This window comes from Protopterus annectens, chromosome 2.part0 (assembly GCF_019279795.1).
Source record: "Protopterus annectens isolate FY-2018-M chromosome 2.part0, PAN1.0, whole genome shotgun sequence".
NCBI lineage: Eukaryota > Metazoa > Chordata > Ceratodontiformes > Protopteridae > Protopterus > Protopterus annectens.
The window spans coordinates 643,382,770-643,400,304 of NC_056728.1; the positions used below are offsets into that span (position 1 = coordinate 643,382,770).

At 43.1% G+C, this 17,535-nt stretch overlaps 1 protein-coding gene across 1 annotated transcript in view; it reads left to right on the plus strand.

Annotated features, from left to right (window-relative positions):
• Nucleotides 1–17,535, plus strand: part of DDX58 (DExD/H-box helicase 58) — a 553,305-nt gene that overhangs the window by 275,519 nt on the left and 260,251 nt on the right. Inside the window, exon 12 of the mRNA XM_044061005.1 lies at nucleotides 12,663–12,820. Within this exon, the coding sequence (XP_043916940.1) occupies nucleotides 12,663–12,820 (158 nt within the window). The remainder of the gene's footprint in view (nucleotides 1–12,662; nucleotides 12,821–17,535) is intronic.

A 17,535-nucleotide genomic window follows, 5' to 3' on the forward strand; every position in this document is an offset into this window, starting at 1 on the left:
GACTGGTGCATGCCAACCTGACTAAGGCAGACCTGATTGCAACTTTAATCACAGCTGCATCAGAGAATAGCAACCAGGAGAATGATCAGTCTAGCTGTGGGGATGTACAACTCTCAGAAAATAGACAGCCCAACTTTTCTACAAAGGACTTAAAAATCCGTCTGGAGCTAAAGAGACTTGAGTTGGAGGCCAAGCGTTTGGAAATGGAAGCAGCCGAGAGACTGAGATATCTGGAAGCTGAGGAAAATGAGAGCCAGAGGCAACATGAAAAGGAGATGCTGACTCTTCGCCAGAGTCATGGAGGTAATGGGGAAGGGAGTAACTGAACCCCAGAAGCAACAAAGGTCAGTAAATTTCTTCCACAATTTACAAAAGGGGATAAATTTGATAGATTCGTTCATATGTTTGAGAGGATATGTAAACAGTATGATGTTGACCAAGGGCTCTCTGTGTACAGTTGCTGAACTCCTTACTCCATAGTAAAGTTGTAACTGTTCTGTCCAAATTGTCTGATTATGACTGTCTAAATTGTAATGTTGTAAAGAATTGTTTGATAGAATTTTTTAAGCTAACACCTGAAGGTTATAGAAAAAAGTTTTGTGAGCATAGACACAAGGCAGATGAAAGTGTGTGTGCGAATATGTTGCTGAACTGAGCACTTATTTTCATAGATGGGTGAGTGAATGTCAGGTCACCACTTTTGAAGGGCTGGCAGACCTTTTGGTGAGGGAACAAGCCCTTAGCACTTTGCCTGAGGACATGAGAATCTGGTTAGCTGATAGGCAATGCCTTACTGTAGATGAGTTGAGGAAGAAGGGAGACCTATACCTAGCAAGCAGGGCATCCCTGCATAGGAAAGAGATACCTGGTGCTGCTCATGGGTCTAAGGAGACCCATGGTGGGCAACCAAGAGTGCCCCAACAGAATCTGCCAGTAGCAGGGGAAGACACTAGTCCAGGTATACGTCCAGGACCTAGGGTTAAATGTTTTGAATGCAACCAGTGGGGCCATGTAGCATATAGATGTCCACGGAGGCAAGGTGGGGAACAAAAGGTGGGAGGGCCAGTAAGTGGGAATGACAAAATGCCAACAGTAGTTTGTCTTGAGACAACAAGGGTACCAAACTACCAAAAAAGGTTATATTCTATCTTAGTGAATAGCAAAGAGACCATTGCTAAGAGAGAGAGAGAGAGAGAGACAGCCTCTGACGTAACCATTGTGAAGCCTGCAATGGTTACAGAGGAGCACTACTTGCCTGGTAGTCTACTCCAGTCAGGGCTTTAGGAGGGATCCCATTCCAGATATCTTTGGCTAGGGTTCACCTTGACTGGGAGGGTGGAAAGGAAGCCAGCAAGTAGGTATGTTTGAGGATATCCCTGCAGATGTCCTGATAGATAATTATTTTGATAATGCAGTACCATGTGTTCATGCAGTTACACACAGTCAGACTTGGAGACAAGCATGTGGGTCTGGTAGTCTGGGGGAGACCCAGACAAGACTGCACACTTGCAGCCAGGACTGGTGAGGTGGTTACTGCAGGGAGGGAGCTACCTTGTAGCAGTGAGACTGAAGGCAAGCCACAGCTGCTTGTGGGTACTGATGTTCCCTTGGAAAGAGTGACTGCAAGGGCAGAGGTGAGTAGTAGTACCCAGGCTGACAGTGAGGCACCGCTGTCAGAGGATGCCAGACTTCCTGTGGAAGAGGAGCTGGGAAGGGTTACAAAGAGAGAGTTTAGACAGGCTCAGCTCTCAGATCCTATATTACAAGGCCTGAGAGAGGTAGCTAGTGAAGCACCTGATTCTCAAGGGAAGGGGGAATCTGTATACTGGGACAAAGGGTTACTGTATAGAGAGTGGACCCCTGAAGGAGGGCTGGAGGGTGAGAGAATGCAGCAGTTGGTAGTGCCTAGATCCTAACATCTGGCACCACTAGCCATAGCCCATGATATTCCCTTTGCTGGTCATATGGGCATAAAATGTACAAAGAGACATATTATGCAGAATTTTTATTGACCTGGGATTTCCAGAGATGTAACAGGGTACTGCAGGACCTGTGAGCAGTGCCAAAGGGTAGCAAGGCAAGAGACCAGGTGAAAGCTCCTTTGATGCCTTTGCCTGTGATTGAGGAGCCATTTCAAAGGGTAGTTATGGCTATTCATAGGTTAGTACTAAGCTAACTGCCCTTGCGAGCCATTTTAAGCCTAGCCAGCTATCCATTGTGAAACTCAAACCCTGCACCTTGTGCTTGCAAGGCAAACACCTTAACCATTAGGCCACCCACCCAACCCCTGTGTGGGGCCTCTGAGTACCCCAGGTTCCACAGGGAAAAAGTATATCCTAGTAGTAGTAGATTATGCTAAAGATACCCTGAGGCAGTGGCTCTGTCCTCCATGGAGGCATAAAATGTGGCAAATGCTTTGTTAGAGATATTCAGCAGAGTAGGTTTTCTAAAAGAGATACTGACTGACAGAGGTGGCAATTTCATGTCACGCTTGTTGGCTTGTCTGTGAAAGTACTGTGGGGTGAAGCACCTAAAGACCACCCCTAACATCCCCAGACTAATGGTCTTGTTGAGAGGTTAAACCCTACACTCAAAATGATGCTACAGGCATTTACAGACTAGTTTAAGAGGGACTGGGACAACTATTTGCCCCATCTGTTTGCTTACAGAGAGGCTCCCCAGGAATCCACAGGTTTTTCATCCTTTGAGTTGCTGTATGGGCATAGGGCGAGGGGGGCCCCTAGACTTAATTGGAGATGAGTGGGAGAGTGAGTGTGAATCTCAGGAGTAGTCTGTTGTGGCATATGTCCTAAACCTCAGGACAAGGCTCAGGGGAACTCGTGGGCTTAGCCCAGGAGAACCTGGCAGAAGCCCAACATCAGAAAAAGGTCTGGTATGACAGGAATGCTTGAGCTAGAGAGTATGTTGTAGGGCAGCAGGTAATGGTTCTTGTTCCTGTCAGACATAACAAGCTGCAGGCAGCTTGGGAGGGACCCTACAAGGTGGTAAGGAAAGTCAGTGATGTTAACTACATGGTAAAACTGCTAGGCAGGAGGGAGGGGCACAGATTGTACCATGTTAATATGATGAAACCATACCATGATAGGGAGGTCCTTGTGCTGAGTATTTGCCTGAGGGAGGTCTGGTGACTGATCTCCTCAATGAGGCTCGGACTGACACCTCAGTGTAAGTGGTACCAATGTCCCAGCAGCTATCTCCTACCCAGGTTTGAGAAATCCAAGCAGTTTTACAGGAGTTTGGGGGCATTTTCAGTGGGAAACCAGGGTGCACCACCAGGTGGTTACAGAACCCCAAAGGCCTATTATGCAGGCTCCTTATAGGGTGCCTGAGAGAGTCAGACAGACTCTGGGGGAGGAGATGCAGGAAATGTTGGAACTAGGAGTAATTCAGGAGTCCAGTAGTCCCTTGGCCTCCCCAGTGGTGCTGATGCCAAAGAAGAATGGCAGCACCAGGTTCTGTGTGGACTACAGGAAATTAAAAAGTCATGCAGAGTCAGATGCTTACCCCATGCCTAGGACAGATGAAGCTCTATAGCAGCTGGATGGGGGCTACATATCTTACCACCATTGATCTTACCCAGGGTTACTGGCAGGTGCCCTTGATTCCCATTGCTAGAAGAGAGGTCAGCTTTTGTGACTCCTTTTGGCTTGTGTGAGCTCATGAAGATGCCCTTTGGGATATAAAATGCTCCAGTGACTTTCCAGAGGCTGGTAGATAATATCCTAGCAGGAGCAGGAGATTTTGCCCTTGCTTACCTAGATGATATTGCCATCTACAGCCATTCCTGGGAAGAGCACCGTCAGCATGTCAGGGAGGTGCTGGACAGACTAGAGAGGGCAGGGCTGACCGTTAAGTCCAGCAACTATCAGGTGGGTATGGCAGAGGTCTCCTACCTAGGACATAGAGTGGGGAGTGGTAAGATCAGGCCAGAACCAGCCAAAGTGGAAGCCATTCAGGCATGGCCTACACCTGTTACCAAACAGCAGGTGAGGGCATTCTTAGGGACAGAAGGGTACTATAGAAACTTTGTCCCCAGTTATAGTACCATAGCTGCTCCCCTCATAGACCTGACAAGGAAAAACAGACCAGATAAGGTAGTGTTGACCCCAGCATGTGAACAGGCATTCCAGAAGCTTTAGGAGGACCCCCTGTGTTAACCAGCCCAGATTACAGCAAAGGATCTGCTATGCAGGTGGATGCTTTGAACTATGGGATGGCGGCTGTACTTAGCCAGATTTCTTCAGAGGGAGAAGAGCACCCTGTGGTTTATCTCAGTCATAGGCTCCAACCCAATGAGGAATGCTATGCAGCTGTAGAAAAGGAATGTCTAGCCATAGTGTGGGCACTGCAGAAACTTCAGCCTTATCTGTATGGAAGAAAATTCACTGTAGTTACAGATCACACTCCCCTAACATGGTTACATCGAACCAGCCAGCAAAATGCCAAGTTGCTAGGGTGGAGCCTAGGGTTGCAAGCATATGATATGACAGTGCAGCACCACAGTGGGGTTAGCAATGCCAATGCAGATGGGTTTTCAAGATAGTTAATGGGGTAAGGTATTCCCAGATAGGCTCAATACTCTCAAGCAATGTTTCTCAAGGGTCACTTGAAAAGCTAGCTTGAGTTCTCAACGGGGGAGGGGAGAATTGTGAAGGCTGCCAGCCCAGCTAGATGGAATTTTGTAAATAATCCTATGTCATTTGTAAATATTAATATGATCCACAGGCTTGTTTTACAAATGTAAGAGATCTATATGTTATGATTAAACTATATGTTATGTGCTGAGCTTCAAAAATGTAACCACAGTGCACCCTGCTGGAAAAGAGCAGAAATGTGTATAAACTACATGCCTATGTAAATGTATGTGTTGATAGTAAAGGCTGGAATATACAGAGTTAACTTGCAAACTCTAAGAAAACAAGTGGAGCTTGTTTATGACTCTGTTATCTCTGTTTCAGCTCAAAGCAGACACAGTGTCTAGAGTTGTAGTCTTCTTTCTATTGTCTGGAAACGTAGGTAATTACAGGTTTCCAAGTTAATTGTTTTACGACTTCCAGTTTCAGGCAAGCTTCTAAGAGATAAGTATTTTTCATAGAGGCATGTTAAATTTTGTTGGTATCTGTTTAGCCTGGAAACTAGAGGCAAGTGTCAAATAGTGATGTCATCTAGCTAACCCAGTAGTAACGTGTATTATTAATTTAAGAACTATCTCAGAGAGAAAATGAGTGCAATTTGTATTTTGTTCTGGACCTGTAAACATCTCTTCAGCACTTCTCATCTATATCTGCCTGGCTCTGTAAGTAAGACATTTAGGGCAGAATATCTCTTAAAGATAGATAGGAATATAGCAAGAGTAGTCTAAATGTTTTCTGTATTTATGTGAGACTGTTCTGCAATGTTGTTTTAAAATATTTCCTGTGATTCTGAACTCTATTGTCACTGTGTTGAGTTAATGAGTATTGTCTTGTGCTTTTATTATTAAATAATTTTAAATCTTTTAATTATGGTTGGTTTTGTATAGAGTTATTTCAGCTCTTAGGGTACTTGCATATGTATTTGGTGATAATGTACAAGCCACTCCAATAGCCTTCAAGTCTTAGTCATGCTTACCATTTGGATAATAGTAACATTACACAGTAGACTTGGTCACCCTTTGGGAAGGGCCTTTTAGTAGCTGATGAGTGGTTGGTGGCAGCTGGTACTACCTTATAGTCTGGACAGAAGGGGGCATATCAAGTATACCTGTGTCAGCCTTCGCCAGGAGTGTCTGTGTGTTGGTATATAAATCAAATCTCAAAGTGTGTGTTTGTGTGTGTGTGTGTGTGTGTGTGTGTGTGTGTGTGCACGCGCGTGTGTGTGTGTGCGTGTGTGTGTGTGTGTGTGTGTGTGTGTGTGTGTGTGTGTGTGTGTGTGTGTGTGTGTGTTTGTGTCAGCTACTTGGGCAGGGACATGAAGCACTGGTTGGACACATAGGGTGCTGGAGGTTTTGGCTTGACCACTCGGCTGAGGTCTTAACCCTGTAGCTGTGCCAGTGGGTGTCTTATTGGGGATCTGGAGAGAGAGGGAGAAAGCCCCAAACTGACTGTCATTTCTGTGTGCTCTTAAGGGAAATTGTACTTTACTCTGTGTGTACTTAGTCATCTTCCCAATGTGTACGTTCCTCATTGCTGTTAGTGGTGAGGATTCTGGCTCCATGGTTACTGGGCCAGGGCAGGGGCGTCACAAACATACATTACTTAAAAATGAAAAAAGAAATAAAAACATTTCAGAAACATTTATATGTGTAGTTAAATACATTTAAATTTAAATAAAGTAAATTAAATAGAACTAAAGTGCTTAATTTACTTCTGTAGTTTGCTGGGTGGTGTTTTCATTGGCTTGGCTCTGGTCAACTCTGGTTTAGTATTTTTTTTTTAGTTTTTTTCCTAGTTGTTGGTAGTTTGCACTTTGTTTTTGATCACTGTTTAAAAGAAGCCTTTCTAAAGTCTTTCTTTCCTTTCTGATAGCTTAACACCGTGCTTCTGTTGTGCCACATCAGTTAGTAATACACCCTTAATGCTGACAAAGATCTTCCCAGCTTAGTTTTCAACAGATGAAGAAGTAGCTCCAGACCACTAGTCTTATAAACCCTCAAGATAATTGCAGAAACAGCTTTAAACTTGTCCAACTGGGCACCACGTCTACCCCCTTCCAGTCACCACCTTAATCAGCCCTCTGTTTTTCCAAATTGTTGCCTTCCATTATTGTAGTATCAGCATTGGCCTTTAAAGTTTTGTCAGTAGAAGTATGACCTGGGGTATATGTATTCCGACTGTAAATTGAGGTGACTGATTTGCCAGTATTATTTCCTTCCTCCTGCTTTCATTACGTTCACCATTTCCAGAATTATTGCTTTCTGTAAGCATGGTGGCATTCATTGTCTCTGTGCCCTTAATCTAACCCCATCCCATTATGGAGCCTTTAACATTAACATTAGGACCTCCTTCTGTTACTGATGCCAGTTGCTGCTAGCATCATTATATCACTCTAATCAAATTAGTTGTCCTTCAGAGAGCACTACCTTATGCTTTCACTGTGTCATGTTTGCATACAAATATGCATACATACAACAAAATAATTGGCCTAAATATTTTAGAATGTTTAACCAGCAATCATACTGTGAAATTCTTGCCTAACTTCTAACCCATAATTCATTCCTTCCTTGTCTTGATGGCATTTTTGGTGTTTCAAAACACTATCATGCTTTACCCTGCTGTGTCAGCCCACACTATTTCTTCCTTCCAATTCATTCTTATCTAGTGGGCTTTTTTTTTGTTAGCCTCTCAAATTCCTTCTTTGACCAGTTTACACTTAAATTAATTCCCACAAAACACACCTTATTAAAGTTTTCCATTCTAGAGTGTGACACTGTTCGTGATAACATTTTAATTTCAGTCTTTCTTTATTATCATCACTGATGTACTGCTGGCCGTCTGATACATATAACTCTACAAAACTTTTACAGAACTTTAATATACTAGTTAGGCTTCAATTTGTGGCATGGAAAATGTGAAACGTCTGTATCAGAGTTGGCATGAAAAGTATATTTGGGGGTGAAGTTTCTCTAAGATTTAGGGTGATGGTTAAAATTACCGTAGGAATGCATTTCTTTGTACCATTAGGTTTAAGATTACCGTTAGTGACACTTAGAGTAAAGCTTGAAGTTACAATAATGGTTAGCTTTAAGGTCAGAGCTGTGCTAATATTTCAGCGTAAAGTTGATGGGGTGCAATGCTGACTGCATCACTGGTGAACTGCTGTCAGCTAGCAGGCCTGGGAGCTGCATCAGCTGACTAAAGAGGGATGGGGAGGAGAGAGAGAGGGGTAGATACATTGCTTGCCTACCCCAGTGGATGGTGGTGGTGGCCTGGTCCTGCAGCATCAAAATCACCTGATTGATGACCAGGCACTGTTTTGAGCAAAGAAGTAAAAAAATATATGTAAATACTTCTGTCAAGGAATGCATTGAACTATAGCTGAGATATGGGTGGGTGGAAGCACATACCCACCCTGAAGTGTAGCTAGAGTGGAGGGAAGGGGACAGCAGCTTCTTGGGAAAGGTGTCAGGAGAACTGTTGAAAATTGCCTGCAGTACTGGCATTCAAAAATAAATGCTGATGCTATAATTTAAATCAGGACTGAAGTGCTTTGTGGGTGGTATTGTAACTGTGGCAGAAAACTTCTTTTTTTTTTGGTCCTGAACTCGGACAGAAGACCTTTTGTTTGGTCCTCAACTTGGAGAGAGGCCTTTTCTTTGTTCTCAACTTAGAGTTGATGGGTGTCAGATTGGGAAAGGGCACTAGGCAGTAGATGAGCTTACTGTGGTTCTGTGTTGCAGGGCCTGCTTTGTATAGTCCTTGCTGGTCTCCGGGCTTCCAAAGGTCCAGAGGACATCAGGAACAGAGACAGAAAAATTCAGAGGCAGACAAAAATGGCAGCCTTCAAGTGTCTGGCTTTCTCCTTATTAGTGTATTGCAGACTTGGAAGAACTAGGATACTCTGAAAAATTGTTCCTTACTGAAAAGTTTGGACCCCTGACAGGGCTGCATTAGGTGCTGAAGCCTGAGAGAATAGTTGGAATGAACAAATTTGCAGCATGTAACAGTGATGAATGTGAGCAGGGATGCACAGGAACAGCGATCATGTACAATTGCAATAAAAAGAGTCCCAGTGACGTCCTTCCTTAGATCACTGTTTTAGTTTTCCAACCTGTTACATAATTTCACCAAATAACCTGGACATCATGCCAGGGTACCAAAACCTTCCATAGAGCCATATGTCAGACTTATGACATAAGCTCACAGGAGTAAGGGTGCATAAGTGGACATACAAATGTAAATCCTCAAATTATCTCTCCACCAGTCTGAATGTAGTCTCACACCCATTGGGGTATTCAACACGTGGTTGTTTGTACCATTGGCCTTCACTGATTCAGGTAAGTGCCCCTTTTGGGGAACATTCCTGTATTTTTCTCAGTTGTATTGCTGTTTGTTGCTCTATTAGATGTCAGCTAAGAGGGGGAAATTGTGATTGTGGCAGGCAAATTCCCTACAAAGATCTCTACTGCCATTACGTTTTCTGTTTAGGTGCACAGCATGGCTACAAAAACTGTATGATCCAAACACCCTAAGAACTAGACTTTCATCTCTTAATTCCTACTTGGAAACTCAACACCTTAAGTGCCTTGCCCAAGCAAAGGTGATGGACCCTTCCAGCCCTGACTTTCCTCCTGTTCAGAAGAGAAAATTTAAGAGGCCTTGGCCTGATAGCACGACTGACCTGTCAGACTCAGATGTACTCACAGGGGTCTCAAACACATGGTATAACCAACACCTGCTCAGACTCCCACTACTGTGATCCCCCAAGAAACCAGTATGGTGTCTAAGGTTTGCATATTTGAAATGACTGAAGCTACCAGTAATGGTCAGAAGGGAGAATCATGCTTAATAACTTCTGAATGACCCAAAGGCATACAGCAGAAATTCCCAGATCATTCAAGGGTTTTGGCAGGGGTCAGAGCCTCCATGTTTAATCAATGCAGACTTTGCACTGAGGAAAAAAGCAAACAAAAAAAGTCAAAGCATTCTTTCCTACAGACTTCCAAAGAAAATGAGTGGATGGATTTTTCACAGGGCCTATTTAGGCCATTATGGCACTCAAACCACCATCCTTTTCAGGGTCTCCTATTATTGCTGCTGTTTTTCCTTTCTATCCACAAAACAGACAATTAGACACTTCTGAAGATGAAAAGGATAAATTAGACTTTGAGCTCTATTTAGCCTCTTCATCCCAGATGTAGTCACCAGGTCAGATGGCCTCAAATGATGAGGATTCCCTGTCTCCTGATATGACACCCCTGTTGAAGAAACTTAATTTGGGGAAACTATTGTTAATATGATGAAACTTTTTGACTAGGAATCCAAACAGATTTCTGAAGTTAAACAGAGATACTGTAACAAATTAGGCACCCCTGCTTTTGTACCCCCTGTCTAGAGGCTCTAATGGATGCTTTTGCATCCAGTTCTACTGCACCAGACTCCCAGCCACCATCACCAAAAAGCCCTGACAGCTTTTACAAGGTGTCTGAGGAATTTAAAAACCCTGTGGCAGACTCCTGTGTGCGTTTCCATGACAGAAAATAAGCCGCCTAAGTTACTGCCTGCTTCCAGTGCTTTTCCTTCAGCTAAAGACCTCAGGCCGATAGACAGGCTGAGGAAAAAGAGTTATACATCCTCTACTGTGGGCTTTAGAGTTCTTAATTATCAGACTTAAATGACTGAATGCAAATTTGTTTATTCCCAGCAATTTAAGTAAAACTTTGTCCTCCCCTGAGGAACCTACCTCTAAAGAACAGGCTTTATCTTTTTAGGCTCAAGCTTCCAAAGTAGCTAGGAGCAAAATTAAATGCAAGGCAGTTGCTGCAGGTTCTGTGATCAGAGCATAAACATGCTTACATTCTTCGCCCCTTCAAGAAGATAGTATGGTGAATCTCATAGACTCTCCTTTAAACAAGCAGTTTTTGTTTGGCATGGATGCTGCCAGTCTTTTCAAATAATTGCAGCAACAAGGTAAGATTATGAAGGATTGTGGACAGATTTTCATTACTTTGCCAAGATACCAAAGGAATTACGCTGCAAAATCCACTGCCTTCACTCACGGGGAATGCAGGCCTTTTCATAAGGCCAAGAAAATGCCTAAGAACATTTTCCAGGACAAACCAGATAGGGACTATAGATATGGGAGGCCTTCTGACCCAGACAAGTCCACTTGACTACCTCCTGTCCCCCACCCATCTCTCAGTCCATCCTTTTATCTGTCCAAAAGGCTGACCTCATCCCTAAAAAACTGGATACTCATCTTTTCATACAAATGGGCATTTTCAGTCATCCAAAAGGGTTATACAAGGACCTGGAAAGAAGTTCCTTCTTTCAGCAACAAGTGACATCCCTGCTCCTCCACAAAATCAGATACATTTGCTCTATCCCAGCATTCAAACATTGCTAGAGCAAGGCACAATAGAACCAGCACCTCGACAGTATGTCAGGAAAGGGTTCTATTCCAGACTCTTCCTTGTTGTAAGAAAATAAGGAGACTGGAGATCAATTCCAGATATCTCCACCCCACAACAATTTCCTCCTTGTTCCATCTTTCATAATATTGTCACTGCAAACTCTGCTTCCATTCATCCTTCACCAATCCTTTCTGGTTATTTTGGACCTATAGGATGCCTATCTCCACATTCCTTTTCACTGCACTTATAGGAAATTTCTGAGATTTTCCACTGGGTTATCAAATTCTGCTTTGCCTTTTGAACTCTTTGTAGCCCTCCAGAGTCAACATAAAGTACCTCACAACTTACAGCAGGACTCAGGGAATCCAAATATCCCCTTATTTAGACGAGCTGTTAATACAGTTTCCTACTCCTCAGACACTCTTGACTCACCTCAAATTTACCATGGTCCTACTTCAGGCCCTGAGCTTCATAATCAATCTTCAAAACCAGCAATGAAACCAAACCAAGACCTGGTCTTCTTGGTATGCAGACTAGAAACCAAACTCATGCAGGCCTTTCTTCCACCAAAGTGCAAACTCTAACCAGCTGCTTCCTTCTTCCTCTTCAGTCCTGTACTACAAGGGTAATCCCCCAGAGCACTTGGGTTCATGACAGCAACCATTCCCACAGACCCTTTTGCCAGACTCCATATGAGGAGCCTTTTCTAAATCTGAGATGCCTTTGCCAGGTCAGTCCTCTAAGGATTACTAGACAGTTCTCCTATTTTTCTTCTATCCATCCTTGATGCATCTTAAGCATTGGGAACCACCCAACAGTTTGGAATACTGAAACAGCGATCTATGGAAGGGCATAGTACAGATGTGTAAAAACTTAACATCACAGTAAATGTACTACTGATCACTGCTGCAGCATTCTTTCCCTCCCTCCCTACCATCCACCATTTCTGATTCTTCTCCCTTTTCTCCTCATGGACCAAGAGGGATCACTGAATTTCTGCCTCTCCTGTCCTAGCTGACCACTTTAATTTGTCTCTCAGACCTCTTCATGGTTACTGGCTTGGAGGTAGTCTGAGGATTTGGACTCACAGTTCTGCGGGCTTCGGTCATACATTAGATATATGACTGTATGGAAGGTTTTGGCTTTGGTACTCCAGCCAGACATCCAGGCTATTTGGCAAGATAACCCAAATGTTTGGAATGATGCATAATATAACAGTAGTGGTCATCAAAGTTAAAGTTTGTGATAGGTATTAAAAACTGAACATCTTTAATATCATCCTTACCTGTCTGTTTGCTTGCCTGTTTGGAACAGTTTGGCAGGTATTTTCCATTTAGAACTGCCAGCACAGAATATGTTTCAGTGTAGAAAATAGCTGCTATGGATTTGTAATGAATGCATCACACTGATTTGAGAATTTAAATGTCTAAAACTTTTTTTTTCTTGTAAAGTACTAGTGGTCTTTAATATTCATTGATTTTTACCCTTCTTTAAAGTTTACTGAAGGTGTGCAGTTTAAAGTTGATATTATCTTAAGAAACTTTGATGTGCAGTACTGTTTACTGATAAATGTAATGTGACTGTATGGCAGATGAGTTATCAAACATTAAGAACCGAGAGCACGGGACGCAGAAGTATGAGCAATGGATTGTAGATGTCCAGAAGAGGTGTAGAACGCTACAACTGAAGGACAGGAATGAAGAGAGTCGCCTCTGCAGGTCACTGTTTAGTTTAACTGAAGTCCTGCGAGTAAGTATTACTAATTACATTCGTATCAGTTCTTGCCACTGGTTTGTTTAGTGAATGAGTCCAGTGCAGGGAAGTGCTGATTAAGGATGATGAAGACATGGGACTGTTCATGCTGCCGAAGGGTTGCTGTGCATAAGGGTGGAGGCTATATTTATTTTCTGTAATTACATGATTTTGGTTTAGGGGGATAATGCATGTTGAAATCTGCATGATGGAGCACTGCTGATTTATGCATTTGAACAAAAGAACTTATTTAATGACTAAGTAAGCTCACTCGATGCAACTGTCCCTTTTCAGTAGCAATCTGGAAGCATAATCTGGTTAACTGACCTGCTCAAAGTCGCACAATAAGCATAAAAATGAAGATTAGAGAAATCAAAACACTTAGTCTGGGTATAGGAAACAGCTCATGTATAGCACAGATTCAAGTCGTCTGCATTAAGTGCCAGACATAAACTCGGTGTGGAGCAATAAGGCTTATTGTCATTTCACAGTTTTAATCTTCTGTGCTAAAGTGCCAACATTTGGGAGACTTGTCTTAAAAAGCAAATTACCAAGCCTTTGAAGATATGCCCTTTAATTTAATATGTTCAGTCGGATAAGACAAACCAGAGAAGTAAATTATGTTACTGACTGAGTTTAGGTGCGAGGTATATTTGGTCATTTGGGGATATTCATACTCAGAATAACATACTCTGGACATTATATCAGTTAGGTGATTGGGGGACTGATGTTTCTTTTCATCCCCTGATATTTTTGATGGCACAGTACAGTGTTTTCATTGGGTAGATGTGGAGAGAAACAAGGTGCCCAGCTTTGATGCAAATAGTGCAGGTTCAGATGTTCAGACTGCTGACAAAGGAAAGACGGTCTGAGTGTCTGAAAACCTTTCCTTGTGGTGGGGGTGGCTATTTGGAGCTGTACTGACCCCTGGTGGAGGTCAGACCTAGCTACATCTCCATTATATCTCCATCTTACAAGGGTGAAGATATTCTCAGATGTCTCTGATGTGTAGCTGTATGCTTTTCTGGGTTATAAGTGGAAACATCCTTAACAGAACTAAGGTGCATTCTAGATGTTACCACACTGCATTTCCATTGTTTCTGTTCTTTGCTTTGTTTAATTCATAGACGTAGCTATCTGCTGGGGGGCATCGTTACTGATCTGCTCTTCCATGCCTAGATGTTCCTATAGTATGGCAAGTAGATTCATGGAGGAAGGCTGGCAAGTAACAGACTTTGGATGAAAGATATCCCGGATAAGGAATGGCCAAAATGGAATAAGAAATAAATTGGTAGAGAGATCAAAACAGACCCCTACCTCTAAAACAACAGGTCAAATTAGACAGCAGATTATTCAGACTCGGGATCATGTCTTCAGTGTTCAGACCAAGTTGGGAGTTAGGACAAAAAAAAAGAAAATATCAGTTTACTTAATTTTATTGCTGTTCCTTTCTGCTGTAGTCTAAACTATCTTTCCTTCATCCTTTCCTGTTTTGCTTGCTGTGCAGTACAGGTACAAACCTTCCCTTTCTTAGACATAAAATAATTAGAGGGTCCTGCATAAGCGAAGGTCATGTCATGATGGTTAACTGACTTTTTTTTCTTAATTTGTTCACATTTTCATAATTATTGGAATATCACACACATGTGTTTCACTGGATTTAAAATATTTGTTTAGCAAACATTTTGTCAACTACAGCTTCTGTGCTAAAGAAGTAGAATTCAAACATTTGAACGGAATGAACAAAGCCACTTGTGTGCTTATGCAGGGTTCTTCATCCCTGCAACCCATTTACTTAGATAAACATCTCTGAGGTCACAGCACCTCAAATAAAAGGGGATTTCATCTGCTATAACCAATTCATATTTCAACCAGTTGTGCATCTGCTCACAGCTGTTGACTGCATGAGTTCACTGGTTCCAGTTTTAGGACATTCGTTTACTCATTCATTCATTCTGTCATTTCCTACCTTCTCTGGTTTTGGGTCATGTGAGAACCAGACACTATCCCAGCATGGACTGACCATCATAACAAGAAACTAACCTCTGGTAGATCACCTGTTGCATTTCTTTGGGATATGGGAGTAAACTGGATCACCCATTGAAAACCAACACAGAGAGGGCATCCAGACTGAGAAAATAAAAATAAAAATAAAGAACACCCTGTCTGAGAACTGAACTGGAGAGCCAAATTCTCAACAGCATGCTATATCTCATATATATTTTACAAATTACAGATGTGCATTTAAATGCATTTCATTATCACATATCCTAACATTTCTCATTCAGCTGTACCATATTAACATCATGCCAGATTATACTGTTCTGGTAACTAGAGTCCAGCAATATAAAACAGAGGATGCCAATTTTAATTGACAGTTATTTGTGATTAACAGTCTAATGTGTTATGTTAAATGTGTGATTACTTCTATTTCATTTAAAGATTATGATTGCGATATTGCATAGAAATCACTTTTTTCTGAGGTATGGTGATCTTCAAAGTTAGTATATTTCAGTGGCATGAGGTGTGATACATCAACAGCGAAACAGTGAGATGTCCGTCATGGATGCATCTGCAGTCATAACAACTGGGTTGTCCTGTCGTCAGGCAGCCCTTCAGTCGGCCGGATTCCAAAGTCCGGGTCCGGCTTCGGCTGATGTCGCACTCCACCCGACGTCATCTCTGTTGGTCTTCGGGTATAAAAGCATCAGCCGACGCCATTTTCCTCAGTCTTTCTTGCCGCGTGGCGCCCGAAGCAGAAGCTGTTCGCAAGTGCCGGTCGGTCGGATCCAGAGATTACCTCTACCGAATACTACTTCCAAGACTTCTAAAGCTAAGTACCCGTTGGGGACTCTTTCTTGCCTCAGCCGATGTCAGAAAAAGTTAACAATTGTTTAACCTGTGGGAAACAAATACCTCATAAAGATTTCCACTCTTACTGTCTGCCTTGTTTAGGCCCAGCCCACGACGTAGCAGCCTGTTCGGCCTGTGCTTCCTTCAACCGAACGCTTAGGCGCCGGTCGGAGTTTGCAGAACAGTTTTTCGGTTCTGATTTTGCGTACATTATGCCGTCGGATCCTCCGACTACCCAATCTACCAAAACGCAAAGATAAAGACCGACACTCGCGGTCCGCGGTTTCGGCGAAACCATGGTTAAGCAAACATGAGTGTCTCGGTTTCGGCGAAACCGAGAAAACTGATCTAAGTACAGCTGAACCTATTCCTACAACTGAGGCCCCTGCTACAACTCTTGAATCGACCTCAGAAATTTTACCCACTACGGTGGTTGACTTATCAGACACCATCCCTTGGATGTCTCTACCCCAGAACGTGGTGCTGCTAGGCCTCCAGCAGCCATGTCCATTAAGGCCTTCGCCAGGGCTAAAGCAGCCAAGACTACTAAAACAGTGCCTATTTAACCCCCCACATCCAGGCCCTCTTCTAGTTCCCAAATGCTTTCTTTGGCAGAAGATTTAATTTCTTTAATCAGAGGATCTCAATCTCACCCAGATAGGGCCTCTCAGCCCCCAGAGAAGAGACCTAGGGCAGAGCCCCCTGAGCCAGTGTCCTCTGATGAATCTGCTGATGAATCAGACATAACTGACCAGCCAGAGGCTCCCTTCTCCAATTTTGAAGATTCTGATGCTGAAGAATCCATTCCAGCTGCTTCCCCACCAGAAGAATTCTCCTTTGGGGAAACCTTGCATGCCATGCGAGAACAGTTCCAATGGCAGCAACAGGATTTTTCAGACTCCAGAAAAGACTTAGGACCTTTCTGCACCTCCCACAGCACAGGCCCTTAGCTATACCTCCTGTTCTCTCTGTGGTGGATGATGCTTTCAATGATGTTTGCTCCGCTCCAGATTCTTTACCCCAGCCCCTGCCAAACCAGACAGATTTTAGAGGGTGCCAGATACTCATGAGCACCTTTACAAGGCGCCACTTGCAGACCCAGAAAGTATATCCCAGGGTCCCAAGGCAGTAGCCACGACCATAGCTAAAACCCTACTCCTTCTGAAAGGGAAGCAAGGTCATTAGACAGATGGGGTAAAATGTCTACACTTCAGCTACTCTCTCAGCTAGAGCTTTAAACTATCAGTTTCACATGATACAATACCAAGAGTTTATGCTTGATCAGTTAACTAAAAACTAACCACTGATGAATCTCTTGATAAGAAATATGTATTAGAGATGGTAAATAACATACAACAGGTTAGCAACCATTCCTTAAAATGTGGCTATGATGCACTGGAGGCTTCATTTAGATCAGCCATGACAGGCACAGTGATAAGAAGGCATGCATGGCTAAAGGAACAAGCTTTACCGGATCATGTTAAAGCTAAGCTGCTAGATGCTCCTATGGACAAGACAAGTTTGTTTGGTACACCTGCCCAGCAGGTTATGAAGAAAATGGAAGAAAAGGCAAAATCTGTTCAAACTGTTAAAGATTTCTTGCAGGTTCAACCCCCAAGGTTTAGCAGGAACTGGCCTGCCAAAAATTGGTCCTTTCCTGACTCCACAAAATTTCAAAGGGGCAGGAATAGACGTTCCAGAGGCAGAAACCAATCCAGAGGAGGTGCCTACAGAGGACGACAGTGGCAAGGTAACAACAGAGGCACAGACACAGCCACTGCCACTACATCAGCACAACCACAGTGACTTAACCCTAAATCCGCCTACCAGGGAACAAATAGCAGCTCCTCTAGGCGGAT